The sequence below is a fragment of the Ambystoma mexicanum genome, chromosome 3q (assembly GCF_040938575.1).
Source record: "Ambystoma mexicanum isolate Mex_15411 chromosome 3q, UKY_AmexF1_1, whole genome shotgun sequence".
Taxonomy (NCBI): domain Eukaryota; kingdom Metazoa; phylum Chordata; class Amphibia; order Caudata; family Ambystomatidae; genus Ambystoma; species Ambystoma mexicanum.
In genome coordinates, this window is record NC_090926.1 from 1,071,558,424 (window position 1) to 1,071,579,922 (window position 21,499).

General features: G+C 44.7%; 1 protein-coding gene across 1 annotated transcript in view; it reads left to right on the top strand.

Annotated features, from left to right (window-relative positions):
• Positions 1-21,499, top strand: part of LRRC45 (leucine rich repeat containing 45) — a 366,996-nt gene that overhangs the window by 183,880 nt on the left and 161,617 nt on the right. Inside the window, exons 6-11 of the mRNA XM_069655316.1 lie at positions 1,389-1,517; positions 4,206-4,318; positions 5,940-5,998; positions 6,258-6,335; positions 10,147-10,282; positions 11,011-11,088. Of these exons, the coding sequence (XP_069511417.1) occupies positions 1,389-1,517; positions 4,206-4,318; positions 5,940-5,998; positions 6,258-6,335; positions 10,147-10,282; positions 11,011-11,088 (593 nt within the window). The remainder of the gene's footprint in view (positions 1-1,388; positions 1,518-4,205; positions 4,319-5,939; positions 5,999-6,257; positions 6,336-10,146; positions 10,283-11,010; positions 11,089-21,499) is intronic.

Below are 21,499 nucleotides of genomic sequence, written 5' to 3' on the forward strand. Positions count from 1 at the left end.
CCATTCACACAGTAATGGGTGTGCACCAGGGTTGTGTTGGCCAAAAATCTTTTGATTCTTTACGTTTTGAATAGTTGTGGAATATGGGAAAGTATCTGGTCCTTCCCAGTTAGATTGGGACATTTAAATTTGAAATGCCTCCCTTTATGCTGCTAATCTTAGTTTATTTGATGCAACACCAAATGTGTGAAACGTAAATTGACATCATTTGATGAATATGCAAGCAAAATTAATTTAGTGATCAACTCGAATAAGCTGATTTTGCTCTTTTCTAAACTAAAAATACCAAATACATTTTGTTGGTCCATTGTTATAGCTTTGCTAGAATTTTTAACCTTTTCAAAATCAGATTTGAATTGTGCTTTTGGAAAGATAAGAGCTAAAGCTTAACCGTTGTACAGATGAAAAGGTTGGGAGAAAATTCTGTAAATTTTGGTACGTTCCACTGGTTACATTTTATACAACAAACGTTTTTCCTACAATAATATTAGCTATAGAAGTAATAACATAAAAACTGGTCCTTTTTTCCTAAACTTGAAGGACTTATCTGGAAATATGTACTTCAGCTGCCCATGTCTCTATCAATATGCATTTTGAGATACGAACATGGTTTATAATCCCTGAAAAATTATGTATTGTGGAATAAGCTTAGATTATACTCAAAGTTCTTGCATTCGCTTGTAAATCTCTTTTTGGTGATCTGAAAGTAATTGTGGAAACTAAGTCAGTGTCTGGGAACGACTTCATAAAAATGAACGCAAACCTTCTTGAGAATATTTGTGTAGACATATTGCACCGGATTAGAAATCAGACTAGCATCAAAAAGAAATTGTTGGATATGGACTGGAGTAAAACAAGGCATTTATTAACACTTACTCCCACTATAGAGAATATGCTAAATTGCACACACAAAGAAAGAGGAACACTACTACCACACATGATAACATTTGCCTGTTGGACGAGTAGAGTGGTCTGTGAGATTACACCTAAATTTGGTGAGGACGATGCAAACACTGGGACATTTCAAAATGCACCTGTAGACTGTGTAAATTATTGACTCAATTAGAGACATTAAAACGTTTGACCTTTGGATTGTGAGAAGATTCAGGATGTAAGAGATATGGTCTTTGATACATTTGTTCATGGCTCGGTTTCAGCTGAATCAGTATGGTCTTGCATAATGGCTGCACATCCAAAAGGTTTAATCATAGTTTTTGCTCGCTTTTTAACAAGCCTTTATCAAATTATTTTATTGACAAATTGGTTATTTTATTATTGTGCTGTTTACTTTATGTAGAATTGTTGTAAACGTGTTATGAACACAAAAACCAATAAAAAAAAGATTGGTGTATGAATAATCCTTCATGTAACATTGTCTTCCCACACAGACCTGCGTTGGAATAACATAGGGCTCCTTGGAAGCAGAAGTTTACTGAACAGTCTTCACAACAATAAGACCATGGGGAAACTTGAGCTGTCGGGGAACAATATCCCCAGTGATATCCTGAAGGCCATTGGTGAGTGTGCAGACTTGTGGATTCCCATTATCATAGAGTGGTTTCTGTGACCATCAGAACCTTCGTGCCTCTTCACTGTCTATTGTGAAGAATCCTACGGATCCCTCACTGGAACCATGTCTAAAGTCTCCTCCCAGTGGTGGCAGGTGCTTCCTGGCCCAACCCCTCGGGGGAGGTGGGTGTACTGCAGGAGGATCACCTGGTAGGAGACTAGGCCTGGGGTGATGGGAAGATTCCGTGGGATGAGACACAGTATTTTTCCTCTGACAGGAAAATGCTTCCCAATGTACTTAAAGAGATCATGGCGTATTGTCATTTTAATGTCTCTAAATATGATATTAGATCTAAGGGTGTGAACTCTAAGGCTATGAAATCAGAGCAAACTGTCCCAAAAGAAAGATCCTTTTTGGTTGCACAAACTAAATGCCTCTCTCAAAAGCCTTAAGGGAATTAAATCTACCCTTATATGTAATTCAGAAGTTGAAAAACCTAACTTTCCTGGAACAAACTACACGTCTTAGAATCCTATAGGTACTAAGACGAGGAAGAGGGCTGGCGACAGCAGATTTCACTTGCAAGTTCTGAGTGCGTCCTGTTCTCCCAAAACCTAAAGTGCAGATGATGTGCAGTGGGCGACGAGCAGGAGGTTGAGTTTTCCTCATGTGAACCTGATTGCTGCGGTGGCAGAGCTGTGAACATGCAGGATACTAAGGCCAGAAGCAGAAGGCCAGCCGAGGGTCTTTGGAGAAAAAGGAACTCCCAATTCAAGTGGCCAGACTGGAGACACCTGTGCAGGAGAAGGGTGTGGGTCCCCAGCGAGCCAGAGGCAGTAGTAGGGGATGTAAGGAAAGCAGTGAAGCCCTTAACACAAGTGTCTGTGAAGCCAATGAGTGAAGCACGGCATTCTCACACTTTGCACAAGCCTTGGCGGTTAACTGTATCCAACTTTTAATTTAGTCACGTATGACTTTATGCGAGCAGAAAATGTTTGTTAATCTGTTCGTTCGATTCAAAGGAGTGTTCACAATGGAATTGTAACACTTTGGTATCCCTGAAAGAACTGATACTCGCGTGCGAGCTGAAGTTAATTAACTCTATTGTTGAACTCTTTAAAGACTAATATTGACCAACCAAGTGGTTGCATGTCCTTAAAATCATTTACGAATGCCTGATCTTGACAATACCTACGTTATCAAGTCTGAAAACTACATAAACGGAGGTCGCGTGTGCCTAATTGTAATCGACAAAAGAAGTCAGAACTGTATCCTTGTTGTTGCATGGGAATCCAATTCTCTATTCAACTTTAAAGCTATAAATCTAAGTTAAAGAGAGGATGCATGGGCCCAATTGTGTTTTCACTTGAAAGACTAAAACCTATACTGTATCCAAAAGTAAACTTTTTTTTTTCCATTTCTAAGATGTAAAGAGTCTAAAGTATTGACAAGAACAAGCACTGCCCAAGCCAAAAGGCACCCGCTTTGTATAGTGAAACCTGCCTGGTCAAGAGTTAAAGAGCCATCTAACTCCACTGTGAAGTTGTCAGTGTCATGTAGCCTAAGATACAAGTGTGGTATTTTTACCTAAAGCAGAAACCGTGGCACTATGGCTTCCGGGGAATTCCTTGGTCTGATGACTGGCAGAAAGGTTTGAGTAAAACTGGTCGAAGGGGAAGCAATTGCTTGTCTTGAACAATTTTTACAATACTGAGCTGTAGTACCCCTTTTAAGAAGGTCATTAAATGGAAGAGTGTCTTGCCTACATGAAAAGGTTAGTCTATCTGGTCGAAGTTTGTCGAACAATTCAAAGTACTGAGCTGTTGTAGTAGTACTTAAACTGTGGTGGTAAGTTGTCAGCAGATGTCATATCGAGAGGGTTTAAGCAGTAATGTACTGTGGGACAAAGGCGACTGTTCTCATAGTACCAACATAGACACATGGTTGTTGACATGGATGCAGCAGCACAAAGAAAGCATCCTGACAAATATACCAGTGTACCGTTTTAACTAAAGTTGAACTGAAGACATCTGAAAGAACTGTGTTCTATTAACATTGGGGAATATTACACTCTTTTGAACTGTGGCAAGTTGTTTAGAAGCAGAGACAATTTATCATAACCAGGATTACTATTGGTGCTATTATTTTTCTGGAAGCTGTAAGTGGATCTTGCATCCAGGAACGCAGGTTTGCTACTTGTGGATTTTCTTTTTTCTTTGATTTGGAACCATCAAGCGCTGGTTCAAGAGTTTTCTTTTCCTTTGAAGAACATTTTGATTTAACTTTGAAACCTGTGGAAGGGATCTTACCCAGGATAAGAAAAGGTCATTCAGACATTGTTAAAGTTTTTTATTTATGATGTTCTATAATTTCTTTGTAGGTTTGTTGTTTAGTGCCAGGGCCCGTTTATCCATGCTAGATATTGTTCCCTTAGCTTCTGGACTAGGCAGGGAACTCCTAGAAATAAAGTAGGGCAATCAAGGCTTTGTTTTCAATTATGTACTTTAATAAAATGGCATATTTGGAGAAATCTACACGCTGTTGTCCGCCCCCCCCTTACTGACCCCTCACACTATGCTGCTTGCTGCTCTACCTTAATCTCATCCTGCGTGATTTAGGTACCCTTTTAGGTTGCTTCTTGCGCAGTGGCCTTGTCTGTGAGTTTGAGCTGTGAAATCTTTCCTTGTATTGCCAGAACAAGCCATTGAGCACAACCATGAGCGACAAAGCACACAGAAGGAGAACCGGAACCGTACTCAGATCCTCAGCAAAGAGGTCTCCAACCTGAAAGAAGAAAAGACCAAGCAGGTGATATGTTACCTTATACTTACTATACAATTGTGTGGGAACCTAGAAATAGAACAGCATTTCTCAGGTTGTGTTTGTAGCTATAGGGTCCACTTTCTGCAAGTGTCCATTGTACAGTTAGATGTGTGATGTTTTGTGTGGTATAAGGGGGGTGTTCATTCCCTTATAATGTCATACATGGTAATCTTATATATGAATTGTGTGTATCTAGTCCAGTGTACCCTAAGGAAAGGCTTCTATGTACAGTAGTATAGTATATGTATGGCAGTAGGTAGTTTGTGAGAATAATTGTGGATCCCAAGAACCCATTCTTGTGTCCTAGTCTTTGAATTCTTGCGAAGAGCAGTGTCGACACCTTCCTTTTCGTAGGAAAGGAAGCAGTTTGTAATGTGGCCTTTGTGTTAATGTTTTGGTATAAGCCAGGATGTTTTCGCCTGGCACGTTCGGCTGGGAAGAGATCTGCACACTAGTTGAGTCGATCTTATATATATATATATGACTTGGAAATGCCTTCTTGAAGAAGTGCAGTCTAATCAAAGGAAGGAGTAACAAACACTTAAAGTCCTTCTCCCCATATCAGCTTGAAAGTTGCAGACAATCTGGAGTGCCCACTGTTGAGCACACACTGGCAAGATCACTTGCATTTCTCATAACCCTTCAAGGTAAAAGGATGATCTACTAGCTTGATCCAGACACTGCTGGATGAACCGCCACTGCAGATGGCTATTCTGATTCAATGTTATAGTGGGTTCACAAGCAAAAAGCCAAGGCAGGCTGGTCCAAATATCAGTGTAGTACGTCCTTTGTAAGGAATTGTTGGAACCCTTTGGAAGGCCATGTTTTTTTCTCACCGGAGGCCATCCCCAGCATACCCGTGCCAATGTTCCCCTACTACAGAAGCCCCCTGAAAGCCACTCCCAGCCAGGTTAAGCAACCATTATTGTTTTTGTAGACGTACTGGCTACTGAAACTTCTATCACCAAACAATATGCAAATTAAATATAGACCCTTGTCTGGAACATTTCTGGGACTGGGAAAACCCAATAGCCCCAGATTCTGTTAGGGATTCCCAGACCTTGAGGATTAACTGGGATAAACCACTTGATCAAAGGCAGCCAACCTCAACATGTACCTGGTTTACAATTTTGGTTAGGCGAGCTGTGATCTTGGTCTCAGAAAGCTGGACTCCATAACAGAATAATCATGTAGTAGCATTACCCCTAGTAAACCCTATGGCGACCGATGGGTACCCAGCTTCTCATGGGGGGGGGGGGGAGGGGTCCAACACATTCAGGGATGCTAAATCGAAAGCAATGGAATACTCCAGTCTTCAAACTAGTCCTGTACTTTCACCAATACTTTGATCATCCTAACCTTTCAACCCTTTGCCATGGAGGGGTTGAGGTTGGTATGATTGTGCTCACGTTTGATGTGCAGTATTCTTTTATTCTGTTTGTTTGGTTAATTAACTTCTTACTATGCGAGTGGCATAATTGGTACCAAATTATTGTGATTGTTTAGACTTTTTTAATTATGCAAAAGGCAGCACTCACTGTAGCAAGGAAAGAGTGAGAATGGTGTGTGGCGCCACTTTCTCATTATTTACTCCTCTCTTTACTAGTTCCTGGATCTTATGGAGGCCATTGACAAGCAGAGGGAGGAATTTCACCGAAGCAGTAGGTCAGTGAAGGTCTCACAGATGTTACTATGAGCATACCCGTTTTGTTTGAGTCACCATTGTTAACATGGGCATTACATCCTTACGGATTGGTAGATATTCAGAATGGTAAGATATTAATTAATGGCCATTTCTGATTTACTGGTCTGATGGGAGCTTTCCCTTTATGACTTTTGGTTAATTTATGTTGGAATGACGTTCAATCCCCCAATTTTTTGCAAATAGTGGGCCTCTTTATTTTCTGTGTTTTTTCTGTTCCAGGACATCGGCTGTGCGAGTCGGCCATTTACAAGAAGTGCTAGACGAGCGCAAGTCAGCTGTAAATTCTCTAAGAGCCAAGTAAGGCAGACACACATTTTCCACTCTTGGGAATATCCGAATACCAATTGCTGTTGTATAGTTATATCATTTTCTCACCAGGATCATTCACTGCGCGTAGCAATTGAACATGCTACAAATAACATAGTATATTAAGAACAGCCCCTTTCCAGCTACATAATCCAGTATTTGGTATTTCATGAATTGTTAAACAGTAAACCCGAAGGAGTGGGCTTTACCATCTGGTAATGCCTAGGGACCTTAATGTTTTCCCTGATGCATTTACTGGTCAATAGAGCCTCCACCGAGAGGTTTATAGGTATTAGTATGCCAGAATAATCCACATGGGGAACCAGAGTTTTAGTTGGGGAAGACTGGATGCACTTGGGCTGGTTTGTGTCTGAGTGTTTGTGTCTGTGTGCTGTGATTAGAGTATCCAGTAAAATGGGCAAATAAAGGACACACCATGGGCTAGAAGAATCAGTGAGATGATGGTGGACCGGCTGCCCCAGGCAATTGTGCTGTATGAAAGAGCTGCAAAGTGGAGTGGCCGCTGTACGAGGAGTATTATGGTGACAGGGACAGAAAAAAGAGCCAGTGGATGGTTTGGGCAGCTATGTGCTGCAAGGATAGAATGTCGGGAAGAAGACAACGTGAACATCCAGAGAGAGGTAAGGATGTCGCAAGAATTTGTGCAACATCAAGGAAACATCAGACTTTACCATCTGATAAAGCCCACTGTAAACCCAATTAGCAAGATAATAGTGCAGCACCAGTTTACCAATTTTAAAGTGCTAGGATTGCCATCAGAAGCATTTCCTAGCTTTCAAACATAAACATAGTTTACAAAAATGGGTGTCATCGCCTGTAAGAACCCATGCGCGGCAGCGCCCATTCCTCTGATCAATCTGTGATGATCAGGGGCATTCCTAACTCAATGCTTTCATTTCAGATCGTTTTTCCAGGAGGTCCTCTTGTAGGTTTTCTCAGCTATGGATATTACTATTTTAAATTCATTTTAACCTATTTCTGTGCTCTCAAACTGTTAGAGCTGGTTTGTTTCCAGCACGTTGCCACCCTGAACTGTCCGTGCGGTTGAATGCTGTAACTATTCAAGACTTTTTGAAAATCTTTAACTAAGAACATGGGCCTGGAGGCCCCTCTTAAGTTTTGCATTTACTGCCTCCCCAAACAAGTGATGAAGCACTCTATAATGTGTGTCGAGCAATTAGAAAAAAGTGTTGAAGGGTGCAAAGGGAAATACAGTGTCAAAGAGGAATATTTAAAAACTATATACCTCCTAAGGTGAGAATATACAAGCAGAAGTAACCGTGGGCCCATCATGGCGACAGTGTTGCTTCTGCCAGTTTCAAGGGAAAGCAACGTGAAGTAGTCTTTCGCATCAGTGCAACCTATTATCCTGTGATGCCAGTCGTCGGTGCATTTGCTGGCAATGAGATCTGCATCACTAGACCATTGTCAGTCTCCAGCTGTAGGGAAGGATATTTTTTGTGTGCTGATTTTGGCAAGGACACCCCTGATGTGGAGAACGCCATTGATGGAGGAGTGTTGTTGGGTTTATGGCAGTGAATTTATCATGGGAATGGAGGGCCTTTGGGTCTAGATCCAATCGGTCTGAGACTTAATGCAGTCACATGTTGTTCTCAAGGAGGCACCGTCATTGTTTACCGGGAGAGAACTCATTTTCTCCAGGAAGATCTGTGCTGTTCTCAAGAAAACAACCCATAAAATATACAATATTCTTCCTAAGAGCTATGTAATAATAAGGCACTTATGTGGACCTGTATCCTGTTCAATTTCTTTCAATGTTCCATTAGTTTCCAAGGGGGAATAATAAGAGCATGAGGAGAGGCCTGGGGGGGGGGGGGGGGGGGGGGGGGGGGGTGGGGGTGGGGGGGGGGGGGGGGGGGGGTGTGTGTGTGTGTGTGTGTGTGTGTGTGTGTGTGTGTGTGTGTGTGTGTGTGTGTGTGTGTGTGTGTGTGTGTGTGTGTGTGTGTGTGTGTGTGTGTGTGTGTGTGTGTGTGTGTGTGTGTGTGTGTGTGTGTGTGTGTGTGTGTGTGTGTGTGTGTGTGTGTGTGTGTGTGTGTGCGCGCTCTGTGGAAGGAAGGACTTAACCCATCAGAAAGAACATTATCGAAAGTTTAGGACTTTTTTCTTCCACACAACTTTCCTCATGGGAGGTAGTAGTTCTACAATGGACTTAAATAAAGGACAGTCGTCTCTTGCAAGGGGTCACCTTAAGGACTGACGAGTCCCCCTAAAATGAAGTCTGTTAAGCCAGGGAGTGTGGTGTAAAAATACCTTGCTCCCAAAAATTAGACCACGGTCACAAAACACATGTGCCGGGGGTTCCTTTGAAGAGTATGGGAAAAGCTTCAAAAAATGTTTTTCAAAATAAGGTGTCCATTCAAGGCACTCTGAGGATAGTAGAAAACAAATAAGGAGACCATTTTTATTTGTTGTGCTTATTTTTAATAAATGCAAAAGGCATGTTTGAGCTGCAATATTGGATGTTAATTTGTCATTGCTTTGATACAAGCATAGCATTGCTTTGATTTTAAATAATTATAAAATCAAGAATCCGAATGTAAGCAATGAGCATTGTGAAGAATCCAGTGCCAGGTAGTAGGCTGCCATGGACAATCAAAGCTCACTTAAGATGTGAACAAATAATGGTTGCATGGGAAGGTATGACTGTTTCAACTACTAATCGCACACTTTCTTCTGTTTAATGGACCAGGCCACCATTCTCCAGCCCATTAGCATTTTATCATTCTCATTTGTACTCGTTTAAGCCTCTGATTTGCCTTCCAAATGGTTAATGTATTGTGGTGTACCCTAGATTGGTGTTTTCTAATGTGTTTAAGGTTAAAAAGGAAATCAGTACATTATCTGGCCTAAATGCGTACAATCAAATCAAAGTTTTGTGCATTTACGTTACTCCCGTTAAGGAAGTATTACTGTGGTAAAGTGATCTCTTCTTTAACCCTTGAGTTATTCCCTTTGCCTTCCTCAACTGATTTAGTTCATTGAGAAGGCTTTTTTTCTGAGAAAGATCTGTATTGGGACTCCAATCTTGGGGTTCATAATTAATTGGATTTTGTTTTTTTTTTAAAGGTATTAAGTCCTACTAATAATTCCTTGTATCCAGGAATAATCATGCAAAGTCTTAAATACGTATTTTGAGGAAGTTAAAAGCATGTGACTGGTGTCAAAAACTACACATGTTCATGAGCGCTAAGCTCCTTTTAAGAATATTAAGATCTCTAGGCCAGTTCATCAGATACCAAAATATATTCATTATCCTAGTAAGCATTTCTGTTACACTATGAGATTTTCTTTCAATTTGTTGGGAACCCTGGAGGGATGGGGCTCCATTCATGATATAAATATTGAAAATCGTGTGTGTCGGCTATGTAATAATCTACTCTATCTAGAGTATTTGAAACACCTAATTTTATATTGTAGGGCTACCAATGATTGTAGAAGGCTTTTTTTATTTAATGGTGGGAAATAATACATCATGGACCATAGCGCTAATTAGATTTTTGAAGAAATGTCTTGAATTATTAGAGGAGGATTTTTATTATAAAATGTAAAGTACTGTGATAAATGAATTGGATGGATTTATGGTTGAATGCATTTTTTATGTCTATTTTTTATAAACTTGTCATAATTGTGAAAAATGTTTCTTAAAACTGTAATGCAATATATTATTTTAAAATAAATGTTTGCATTGCAATTAAATTGTTGTTTAAAGTGACACTACAATATACGCCTCTGATAGCTGTAATTAATTCCACTGTTTCAGACTTCAGATGACCGAGGCTTCATTGGCTTTATCTGAGCAAAAAGTGCAGGACCTGGGAGAACTTCTGAGTCACGCAAAGCAGGAAAACTTTAATCTGAAAGAGCGACAGGCAAAGGATCTAAAACAGGAGAAGGAGGTAAGTGGCTGAAGGACAACTTTGAGTAGGCATACAGATATTTTATTCTGTACCCATAATTAAAACACTCTCTGTAGATGTTGAAGGCTTACTGTCATTTGTTGGATGCTGAATGCTGAAGTCACTGCTTGCGTGTTAAATTTTTATTTCTGTTAGGTGAATATTCATTGGTGTTGTCATCGAATCAAGGACAGGCAGATGTTTTAACGTGCTAATATTGTCCTGAGGAAACCAGTACAGCTCTGGTTACATTGTGATATTGCTAGGCAAGATACTGCGTGCAGTTTGATGTCAGAAATTTCAGTAATTGTAGGGGTTGATGTGTTGAAAGGCTCTAATGTCTTGCAAGTGAAGTCGTACAGATCTGACTACAGTGTGGCAGGGCAGCCATGCAAATAGCCCCAACAGGTTTGAAGTGGCTTTTGATGGATGGTTCTCATTGCCGAGTGGCGTGCAGGTCGAGTGGCATAGGGGCTGGGCTGTGGGCAACAAATATATAGACGATCTGCCTGCCTAGCTGGATGGGTTCACTACAGTATTTCTCGTTCCAGTTGCTGATGGACAAGGTGCTGTGGCTGCATAGGCTTTGTGGGAAGTTACTAAAGTGTGTTTGAGAAACGCCAAAAAATTGGACACTGGTTAACATTAGCGGTTTAATCCTGGCGATCGTTTATCAGTGACTTTTCATCGATTCCTTTTGTCTTATGCTTTTGATATTTTGATTGAAGGAAACTGCAAGCATAGAAACAAAGCTTCTTCGAGAAATGGCCTGTGCAAATGAGAAGAACCTTAATCTTCAGAGCAAGGTAGGAAGCCTGGAGTGCAATGATACAGGCGCTATTTCACCCCTCTGATAAGCCCCCTGAAATAGGTGCTGCCATGTGTAACAGAAATGTTAAGATCTAATTTCTAAAACGTGACACGGGGCGTCTGGGAAGAGTGGATATGGTGGTCCAGGGGAGGAGACAAATGGGAAAGTGATACTGATGGGGTGTGAACAGTCAGGATAATATGTATTTGGAGCAAATGGCAAGCTGTTATGTTTAGTATTTTATGTTATGTAACTATAATGAGTGAAATATGTCATGCTGTGAAATTGGATGGGAGATGGGGAAATAAAAAGATTTAAATTTAAAAAAAAGTATGAAGTTTGGAACTATACTAAACATCTGTTCTTTTGGTGCCACAGTTTCAATGCAGCTTAATCTAACTGTCTCTCCAAATCTTGTTCATGTTGGACACGTTTGTATGCTTCAGGCCTCTTCGTTTTATAACTGGCATATGCTATAGGAAGGCTTCTTCACATGACTCAGGAGAGGGCTCCTTGAGGAGAGGGAGCAGACCCTCTGTGGGCAAAATGGATAAGGTGCCAGAGTCGGAAATTGGCCCGTTGGGCCTGGAAAAGGGGCAAGTGTTATCTAGGTTATCTGGTTCTCGCCCCTTCCACAGGACATTTTTTAAAACCAGCGCTCTGTGAATGAGGGCGCTGTGAAAAATTGAGGTATTCTGTTGGTGGCCAGGCTGACGCGATACATTGCCAATATCTCTTTGCAACTGAAAAATAGTAGGACCAACAAAGAGGAGCCTCCTGGAAGCTGCTAGTTCTCAGTCGGTAAAGCATGACAACTCCTCCAAAAAATCTCCAACGGATGACCAACCTCCACCGCCTGCCTCTCCTTGGTGTGTGCATTGTCACCACCTAGCACATTAAACAAAAGAACATTGGGGTTATCTGAAACAGATTCTTAATTCTCGGATTTACCTCTACCCCTACAAACCTCTCAAGAGCAAGGCGAATGCTCAAAGGTAAAAAAAGATCCAATGTGAACAACCAGGCAAATTCATCTAATTTCCAGACTCTATGTAGTATGTCTGCGCTAACTATATCATTAGCGCCTTTTCTAAAACTGAGTCTATAAACTACAATTACAAGGACTAGGTGACGCTTCTGGCCATGACTCATTCAAAACTAATCTACATAGAATCATCGTTGACAATTCAGAGTACATTAGATCGAGTAAGAGAACATGAGGTTCTTCTTTTGAAAAGCCTCCTCGAACAACAAGGGGACGCACAAGCAAACGAGAAACTCCAAATAGAGGCGGCTAAAGAAATCCTAAAATGTGGAAAGGAATTGCCCAAAGGTGGGATTCTTTCAAGCGTCCATTTGAGGAGGTGTACTAATGTCTGGTGGTACCAACGAGACCTGGCCCGAACCCATTTGAAGTTGGCAGTCTAAGTAGGGTTTTGTTCACCCAGGCCCTGATGACTAACATGGGAAAGGACTTGGCTATCACTGGGAAGCCTGAGCCCGTCCAAACTGGTGAAATGGAGGATACATTGCTGCATATTAAAGCGAGTACTTTGGTCCCGTCAAACTTTGAAGAGGTTTCCGTTGTAACAGCTGAAATGGTGGATGAAACAATGGTCTCTGATGACAACAATATTTTAGGTTTGCCGGAAAATGAAACGGATTGTGAGAACTAAAAAACAAAAAATATGCCGTCGAATAAATTCACGAAGGTGATTGGTTCATGAGGATTTCTTAGGAATTTAAGAAACCATTTGCTTGATAGACTAGAGGAAACAAAAAAACAGAAAAATTGCAAAGAGTTGATTCTGCGATGGAACACAGTCATTCTACTGTGGAAGAGGAAGATTAACAGCAAAGGTGTGTGCAGGAAAGGTCCACGGAACCTGTCCTATTAAACCTCTCAGTTCACGATGAAGACAGTGAGCAGGTATTAGTGGAGGGTTCACCTCATATCGTGATCCACATGAACCCAATATGGTCTAATTGATCATCGAAGACAATCGTGAGAGGAAAGCAGGAGGAGAGGAACTACCAGGAAGTGGTTGGTGGCTTCCTGGCTTTAGAAAAAACATGCTTAAGCCGATAAGCTCTTTAAAAAGAGGGAGATCTCTGCATTTAATTCCACTCGAACAATGGAAGAGAGGAACACTAATAAGCGGACAAATGCAATTTCTAACAAAGAGGTAAGCCATGCCACTTTGGATTGGCTCTCCAAAAAGAAGCTGACACCAGGGGGAGACCCCTGCTTGTCCGCTGAATGAAAATCACCCTCAGAAAACTTTTGGTTTCAACGCAAAAAGGGGAGAACATGTATTAGCCCCAGTAAAATTGACTGCGACAAAAGGAGGAAGGGACAGAATGCAGAAACCTTTATCAGTACTAAAGAGGCCTGTGAGAAAACCAGTGGTTCTGGAGAGAATCTTATCAGTAGATAACACTTGTTTCATCATATACCAAAACTGTCTGCAATTGATTCAGGGGAAATGGCGGTAGTGCAATATTTCAACGACAACTAAATGGACCCGATTCGCCTGTACATAAAATTGTAGATTAATATAGTTGTTAGATTCATCTTCTGCCCTCTTGCAATTGGGTTTCAATGTAACAGAAATCTGTGAGGAACAGCTGAATGCCATGGCAGCAGGAGTTGGAATTAAGGATGGAGGAAGTGGGTCCAGTTTTGCTAAAACAGTGTGTCAGAATATCAGTGAAGTTACAGAATGTAGGGTAGCACCGACGTGCTTCAATCACAATCCTGTAGAGGGCTAAAGGGCTAGGGGAAAAAAATAACACTGAAGGTTAGTTTTAGTCGCCAAAAGGTGAATCCCATGGCAGCAGGAGTTGGAATTAAGGATGGAAGGAGTAGGTCCAGTTTTTTTTGTTTTTTGTTTTTTTAAATCCATTTAATTTAAATCGGTTGCCACCAAAATGTCCCAAAGTTTGGTCCACCATAGTCATTGAGGTGACCTCAATGGTTTTCCAAGTGCGGGCAATTGTGATCCTCCCCGCTGGTAATAGTTGGGTAAGGAGATTGCCGGTCTTCCCTGTCCTTGGTTAGGACCCTGGCGCCGGTGCGGCCATTAGGATTACTTCCGGGTGCCTGAAAATTGTCACTTGGGTGATATCGTCTATAACAGAAATGCATTGGTTCCAGAAGGTTTGCACTGCGGGGCTGGTCCACCACATATGAAAGTACGAACTAAGCTGTCCACATTTGCGGCAGCATTGGGGAGTGAGGGATTTTTGGAACTGGTGAAGGCGTACTGGGGGAGTAGTACCAGCGAAGGAGCAGCTTGTAGGCACATTCTTGGTTAGTGGAGCAAAATGAGGAGGAATGGGCTCTGGTCCATATGTCTACCCAGGTTTGATCCTCCAGAGTGTCCCAGGTCTGTTTCTCACTGTGCATATATGGGGGCCTAAGGGAAAGCATGTCTTCTTGTAACAGTTTGTAGAGGCTGGAGATCTTACCTCTCGCTGGTACCCCCTGCAAGGTAAGTTCAAGAGGGCAGAGATTTCGTGTGCTTTCCGGTCGGACTAGGGGCGAGTACACCAATGCCGAAGTTGAGAATAAGAGAATCTATCCGTTTCGGCTAATTGAAAGGTCAATTTACAGTTTTCGAAGGTGCAGGGTGGCCATTTTCAAAAAGTTGCCCCAGTGATTCTAGTCTTCCTGCGACCCAGTTTTTAAAATTCAAGGGGTGAGACCCAGGAGAGAAGGCCAGATTATGGAAGATCGGGGTGGTATGGGCCCAGGCCACGTGTGACTCCCTTTGATTTTTAATGCCCAATCCCATATACTTTGGTGGAGGCCAGGATCCCCGACCAGGTCTTCCGCAATGAGGGTGGAAAAAACGGGATAAAGCACCGAAGAAGCGAGAGTCAGATTTTGCATTCCAGTGGATGGGGCATAGGGTCTTATGGGCCTCCAACTCCCTGATTTTGAGACCCACTCCCAGAGCCGCAGATTTCCCAAAATTAATGGTGAACCACGCTACCTCTCCAAACCTGCATAGCCCTTGAAGAGCGGATACTAGAGAGGAATGGATATCTGTTATGGACAGCAGCATGTCATCAGCATAGAGCGAAATCTTATGCTGGGAGGTGCCAATTGTCAATCCTTTAATATTGGGGTCCATACGAATCCACAGAGCAAATGGCTCCATTATCAGAGCAAACAGGAGAGGGGATAGGGGACAACCCTGTCTAGCTCCACAGATCAGGGGAATGGGTTCTGATAAATTATGGTTAACCCGTAGAGGTTTTCGGAGATTGGTAGTTGGCCAAAACCATATTACAGAAGCTTGGGCCAAAGTGAAAAACCTCTAGGGTGAGCTGTAGGAAGGACCAGTCTACTTTATCAAAGGCTTTAGAAGCATCCAAAGCTAAAAAGGCCAATTTGTGTGAATCGTGGGCCGCTATGTCCAATAAATTTAGGGCTCTCCGAAGATTATCCCCGGTTGACCAATTTGTTATAAACCCTGTTTGATCTGCGTTGATTAGTTCAGGGAGAATGGATGCTAGGCGGTTTGCCAAAACTTTTGAATAGATGTTAGCATCAATGTTTAATAAGGAGATGGGTCTATGAGTTATTTTCTCTGGTGTCTTTACCGGGTTTAAGCAGGATGATGGTTACAGATTCTTGCACAGACTGAGTAATGTAGCCTGATAGCCCCGCTGACAGCCCTTTTTAACTTTTTTGGTCTATCGGCTGGGGGCGAAACACTCTGTAAAACCTTATCGTGAATCCATCTGGGCCCGTGGCTCTAGGCTTTAGAGACTTGAGGGCTGCATCCACCTCCTCACCTGTAATCGGGGCGCCCAGTCCCTCCCTGTCAGGCTCTTCGAGATGTGGAAGCGCAGCACCTTGCAGATAGCTTACTTGTTCTGCTTTATCCCGGGGAGTCGCTGACATCGTCTCGGAGAGATGGGCCGTTGCCAACTATAGCTTGACTTGTTCACTATAGTGGCCCTTGCTGTGCGGATCTCGTAGGCTCACTATGGTATTCCTTCTCTTCGCCTTGGCTACTTTATCCACCAGAAGTTTGTTCTCCTGGTAGTAGCCTTTTAGCCTAGTACACTTGTTTGGATTTGGCCAACAGGTGAGCCGTCTCCTCCGCATAGTGGGCTTCCAGCTTCTTTCGGGCTATTTGTGAGGAACGATGGACCTTCGGCGAGCAGCCTTTTGTGTTGTACCTCTTCTTTTTGGACCTCTTCTTCCAGCTTCATGCGGGCCTGCCATTTTTGTCTTTCTGTATGCCACCCCTTGGGAAATCAATTCCCCCCCCCCTAACTACGGCCTTCATGGCATCCCAGGTATTGGCTGGGGACGTATCCTCCACTGGGTTCTCCCGAAAATGGTTCCGGATCATCTTGGCTATAGCTTCCCTCAGTGGCATGTCGTTCAGGATTGGGTCGTATAGGCTCCAGCGGTGTCGGGGTGGCGGCTCAGGGTTGTGAGCTTGAAGTGTTAGTTTCACTGGAGTATGGTCCGACACTATACGTCCCTATGGCCACCTTATCAGCGAAGGTGAGCAGTTGTGCGGAGGTCAGCAAAAGGTCTATCCATGAGGACGTCCAGTGCACATGCAAAAAAATGACCAGCCCTTTTCACCTTGATGTAACACCCTGCATGAGTCCACCACCCCCACCGCCCCCCCTCCCCCCACTGTGCCCGAAACAGATGGAGAAGTCCACTAGCGATCTTGAAGTCGCTGGGAGCCGGTGGATGTGATCTGTCCCACAGAGGATCTGGGATCCCATTGAAGTCTCCGCCAATAATTGTTTGGCCTTCAATGAAGGGAAGGAGTTTAATTCCCAGTGCTTCGTAGAACGCCTCCTGGCCCTCATTGGTGGCATAAACCGAAATGAGAGGGTAGAGATGTCCATATATATATAAAGCCTTTGATTGCTGTATATCGTCCCTCTGGACAACATAATGTCGCTAATGCTCTAAACGGAATTCCCTTGGCTAGGAGTATGGCTGTCCCACCTGTCTTGGTTCTGCTGGAGGCCATGTATTGGAGAGGGAACTGTCTATTCCAAAGGCGTATGTAGTCCAATGGCAGCAGATGAGTTTCCTACTGAGCCTTCCATATCCTGGAGACGTTGCAGCATCGATTTCTGTTTTGGGGGGGAGGGGAGAATTCAGGCCCCTCACATTCAGCGAGATGAAGTTCAATTTGAGGTGCGGCGACGGGTCATCCAGAGCGCTTGTCATGATGCCCGCTCCCGGGGAGCCGGTTCAAGCCCTGCGTCCCCGAAAGCGGACATCCAGTCCCCAAGGAAGGACCCAGCAACCCCATATAGGGGCCCTTTGGACAGTGTCCTGGCACCTATGGCGCCAGGCTCATAAAAGACATCAGTCCTGGCGCCATAGGCGCCAGGCTCATTATGGAAGTGCTTGGGTGCACTTACCTGATGCAGACCATGCTGCAGGATCCCGGCCTCCTTGAGGCCTGAAAGGAACTACTTTACCTGTGGGACTAATTTACCATCCGGGCGTGGTCGGGGAAGGATACATACCTGATTGGAGGAAGGATACATACCTGGAACTTCTTCCAAGGCTATTTAAAACCCACCCGAACAGCCACACGTGCTTCGCGTTGTTCTGCATCTAGCAGCTGGACGCTCACCGTGTCTGCTCCTGCATCCTGACTTCTGCCACGCCTGCCAGCATCCTGAATCACCTGCAAAGGAAGAGAAGAAGAGAACAGAAGAAGGAAAAGTCCTTACCTGCTAAATCCGCATCCCGGAGACATCTCGCCGAAAATCCTGAAAAGGAAGACTTTTATTTAAAAGCTCATCGCGTCGGATCATCCGGATTCGCAGTCACGCCCCAGCGCCTAGGGAGAAAAAGACCAGACAAAAGGTGAGAGAGAGAGAAGGGAATAAGGAAAGCTAAATCTCCATGTTAAGACTTACCTGTTGATTCATTCCCTCTTCATTTCGGGTTCGCGCCGCATCCTGGCATTTCCGGACCCCGGCCCCTAAGCGGAAAAAGAGACATCAGCATTAATGAGCGAATGAAAAGACATTACCAAAAAACGCTCATTAGAGACTTACCTGATTTCTACAAGGATTTCACCTCTCATCTCGGGTCGGTGCCTGTTCCCCGGCATTCCGTACCCCGGCCCCTATGGGGAAAAAGACACTAGCATTAGTACATTAATGCATGGACACAAGGGGAACCTCTTATCAAAAAAACTTACCTGGAAGCCAAGCAAGTTTGGTTCTCACCAATCCGAAAATCCAGTGAAGTAACTGGATACCAACGCGCCCCTGCATCAGAAGCAGGATGGAGAGCTCGACCTTCCAGACCCTAAGGTGAGACGCTATGAGGAATCACAGAAGGGTTTCGAGGAGGTTGAGAGGGGAAAGTGGGAGGCTGATTGCATTACCCCACAGACAGTTAATCCCCTATTTTCGCCTACAGAAGGATACTTCTGCGAGCCAGACAAGCCAGATTTGGGGGTCCGGTCCAGTCCGTCTTCCGAACCCTACGCATCACCTTAGAAGAGGTCACAGCAGCGCGAACCAGGCCAGCGCCTCCGTGGGAGTCAGGTGAGCGTTACAGCGCTTCAATTCAGTGGGAGAGGCGTGGGAGCCGGGTTCAACTCAGTCGCCATTTAAGTCCTCTGTTTTCATGGCTCCACAGCTCAACCAGGATTTTAACTTGAGCTTCCAACTTGAAGCTGTAACAACAAACTTGTAGGATGTCAACAATTCTCTGTCTGTAATTTCCTTAACAAACAAACAAAACTGCCTTAAATTCACTCCCAAGGTTTTCAAGTGACATCCACCTTGGAGTCGGGCATGAACTGTGTGAAGCCCGCTATCAACACATTATGTTCCCTATTACCTTAGTTTCTGTTGGACCAGCTATCTGGGTCACCGAGCCAGAGGCGACTTCGTTGACAACATCCGGCACCCGGACAGTCGGGCTACGAGGATCGTTCATCTTGCATTACGGCCTTTCTGAACCTTCGTCCAGGCCATCTGCTTCGCTTTAGGAAGGAGGTCTTCTGCACCTTCATGAGAGTCCAGTGGGGAACCATCTTTTATCTGGTGGCATGGAATTTAGGATTTTTTCTGCATCTTCCAGATGTGCAATAGTTCGGGAAGTCCTTTTATAGGAGAATAGTAGCGTAGTAGGAACAGCCAGCAATACCTAATTTTTTGGTCTCGGTGGAATGGCATTAATGGCCTGAGGGCCCTCTGCTTCTGTATCGTTGCTGCAGCTAGGTCTTGGAAGATTTGCAGGGGAGACCCCCTGGAACAATAGCTCGTCCCGGGAGCGACCTATCACCATTATTGCCTCCTTGGTCATATAAAAGTGGACACAAGATCACGTCGGGGGGAAGGTGGATCCATCTCCAACCATCTTTGGAGGAGCAATCTGTGGGTGCGATCCAATGTGAGTTGGGACTTTTCCAAATGTGGCAGGAGGGACTGGAACAGATACCCTACATATTCTGCTAGGTTCTAGTCCGGGGATCGAGGAGGGGACTTCCCTTATACGGAAGTTGTTCCGTCTGGCCCTGTTCTCCAAATCCTCCTGTTTGTATTCCAGAATCTCATTCCTATCTGTCAGGGCCTGAATCTTACGTTGCACTTCAAGGAGTGTTGCTGAGTGCTCCTCAGTTAGGTCCTCCATCTCTCCCACTCTCTATTCCACCTCCAACACTCTCTGATCCGTGCGCTCAAGCTTGGTGGTGAGTTCCGACATGCAGGATCGGCATTCCAATTTAATGTCCAACATTAATGGCCTGCATGTCTTCCTTGGTAGCCAGTCGTCCAGTGCCTCCAGGCAGGGATTGGGGCGAGGATCTAGGTGTCTCAAATTTCTTTCCCTTCTCCGCCAGGAGCAACATGGTGGAGATATCTGCGCTCTTGGAGGTCTTGAGATGTTTCGACATAGTAACGGAATCCCGTTGTGCTATAGAGTAAGAGCCGCAAGAGGCCCCTCCGGGAAAGGGGGGTGTCCGCCCTTCCCAGGCCCTATTTTCTTAGGTTCTCGAACTCAAGGTCTGGGCAGTTCATTAGTTTCCCTGATACCTCTGGATGGGGCAGAGATATGGTATCCGGATCAATGGCACATCAGCGGGACCAGGACGCTTGGCAGATGGTATTGCTGGCTATTGAAGTGTCTGTGTTCTCTTCATCAGGGGTTCAGGACTATTTTGTACTGCTTCCCTGCAGTACTCACCGTGGGCTCCTTTGTTGTGCAGTAAGGTGGCTCATAAGGATTCTCGTTCAGGCCGGCTGCTGGGCAAAGCGGTCCTCCCCCTCCTCCCCCCCCCACTCGGAGGGACCAGCCATCCAGCGAGGCATCAGGCTTCTGGGTCGTTGTTGCAGCCGCCTCCGCAGCGTGTCTCGCCCAAGGGCCAGAATCTGCGCCACGGTCTAGCACGGGAGAAGGGGATATCGCCATGCGTTCTTGTCGGGTGGCGCTTCAGTGTCTCTCCGGCTGATGTGGGTCTTCAGTCGCAGGACCTGGATTGCATACTGGGGTCAGGCGACGCAAATATTAACTTGCGTTGGTCCGTCTTGAACCGCCAAATAGGGATTTCCTTCTGTTTGCCTTGTGAAACACTCAAGGCTTTTCTCGCTTTTATATATTTTTATTAACTCTTTATTTGTCATTTCAAATTAATAAGCATAGTACAGTCATCAAGTAACACTTGTGGGTTAAAACTTGGACCAACCGATTCCAAGATGGCCGCCGACACCAGATAGACGTGTCAATGGAACTCCGGTAACCCTCCAGCAACTTCAGGTGGTTCCACCATCCCGCAACAGTTGTCAGTACCCTGAAAATAAAGGAACTAGCAAGGAGAAAAAAAGCGGAGATAAAAAACGGGCATAGACTCAGCCTGGAAAGGCGGCACAGACCCTATGCAAGGAGCCATGGGGGAGAGTGCCCGGCTGAGGCATCGGGAACAACGGCCCAGTGAGACTATGCGCCAGGACAAGGCGGCCCTTGTAGAGCCCAGCACCCGGCCGAAAAGGGCGGGCAGGCTACCCGACGACAGGAGGTGCACCACTGGAGACGGCAGTGGATCAGCCACAGAGCCCTGCGTGGCACTAACAGACAGCGGGGGCTGAGACTGGCTGGAGAACGAAGAGACCGGGTGCTCTGAGGGAGACACAAGCACCAACAAGCCCCCAGCAGGCGTTCCACTATACCCGAGGAAGGCGGGTGGAGAGGATCCAGAACGCAGGCAACGGGCTGTCCGAAAGCAGGGACGACTCGCCTAAGAAGACGGTAAGGGTGGAGAAGCGGAGGAGGACCCCAGGGGAGGAGCAGCAGCTCCGAGGCTTGAGGGGGCCCACCTACGGGAAAGCACTGCACCAGGCGCAGGGATCCCCAGGTGAGGAGGTGGAGAGGAGCCCAGCATTGGGGG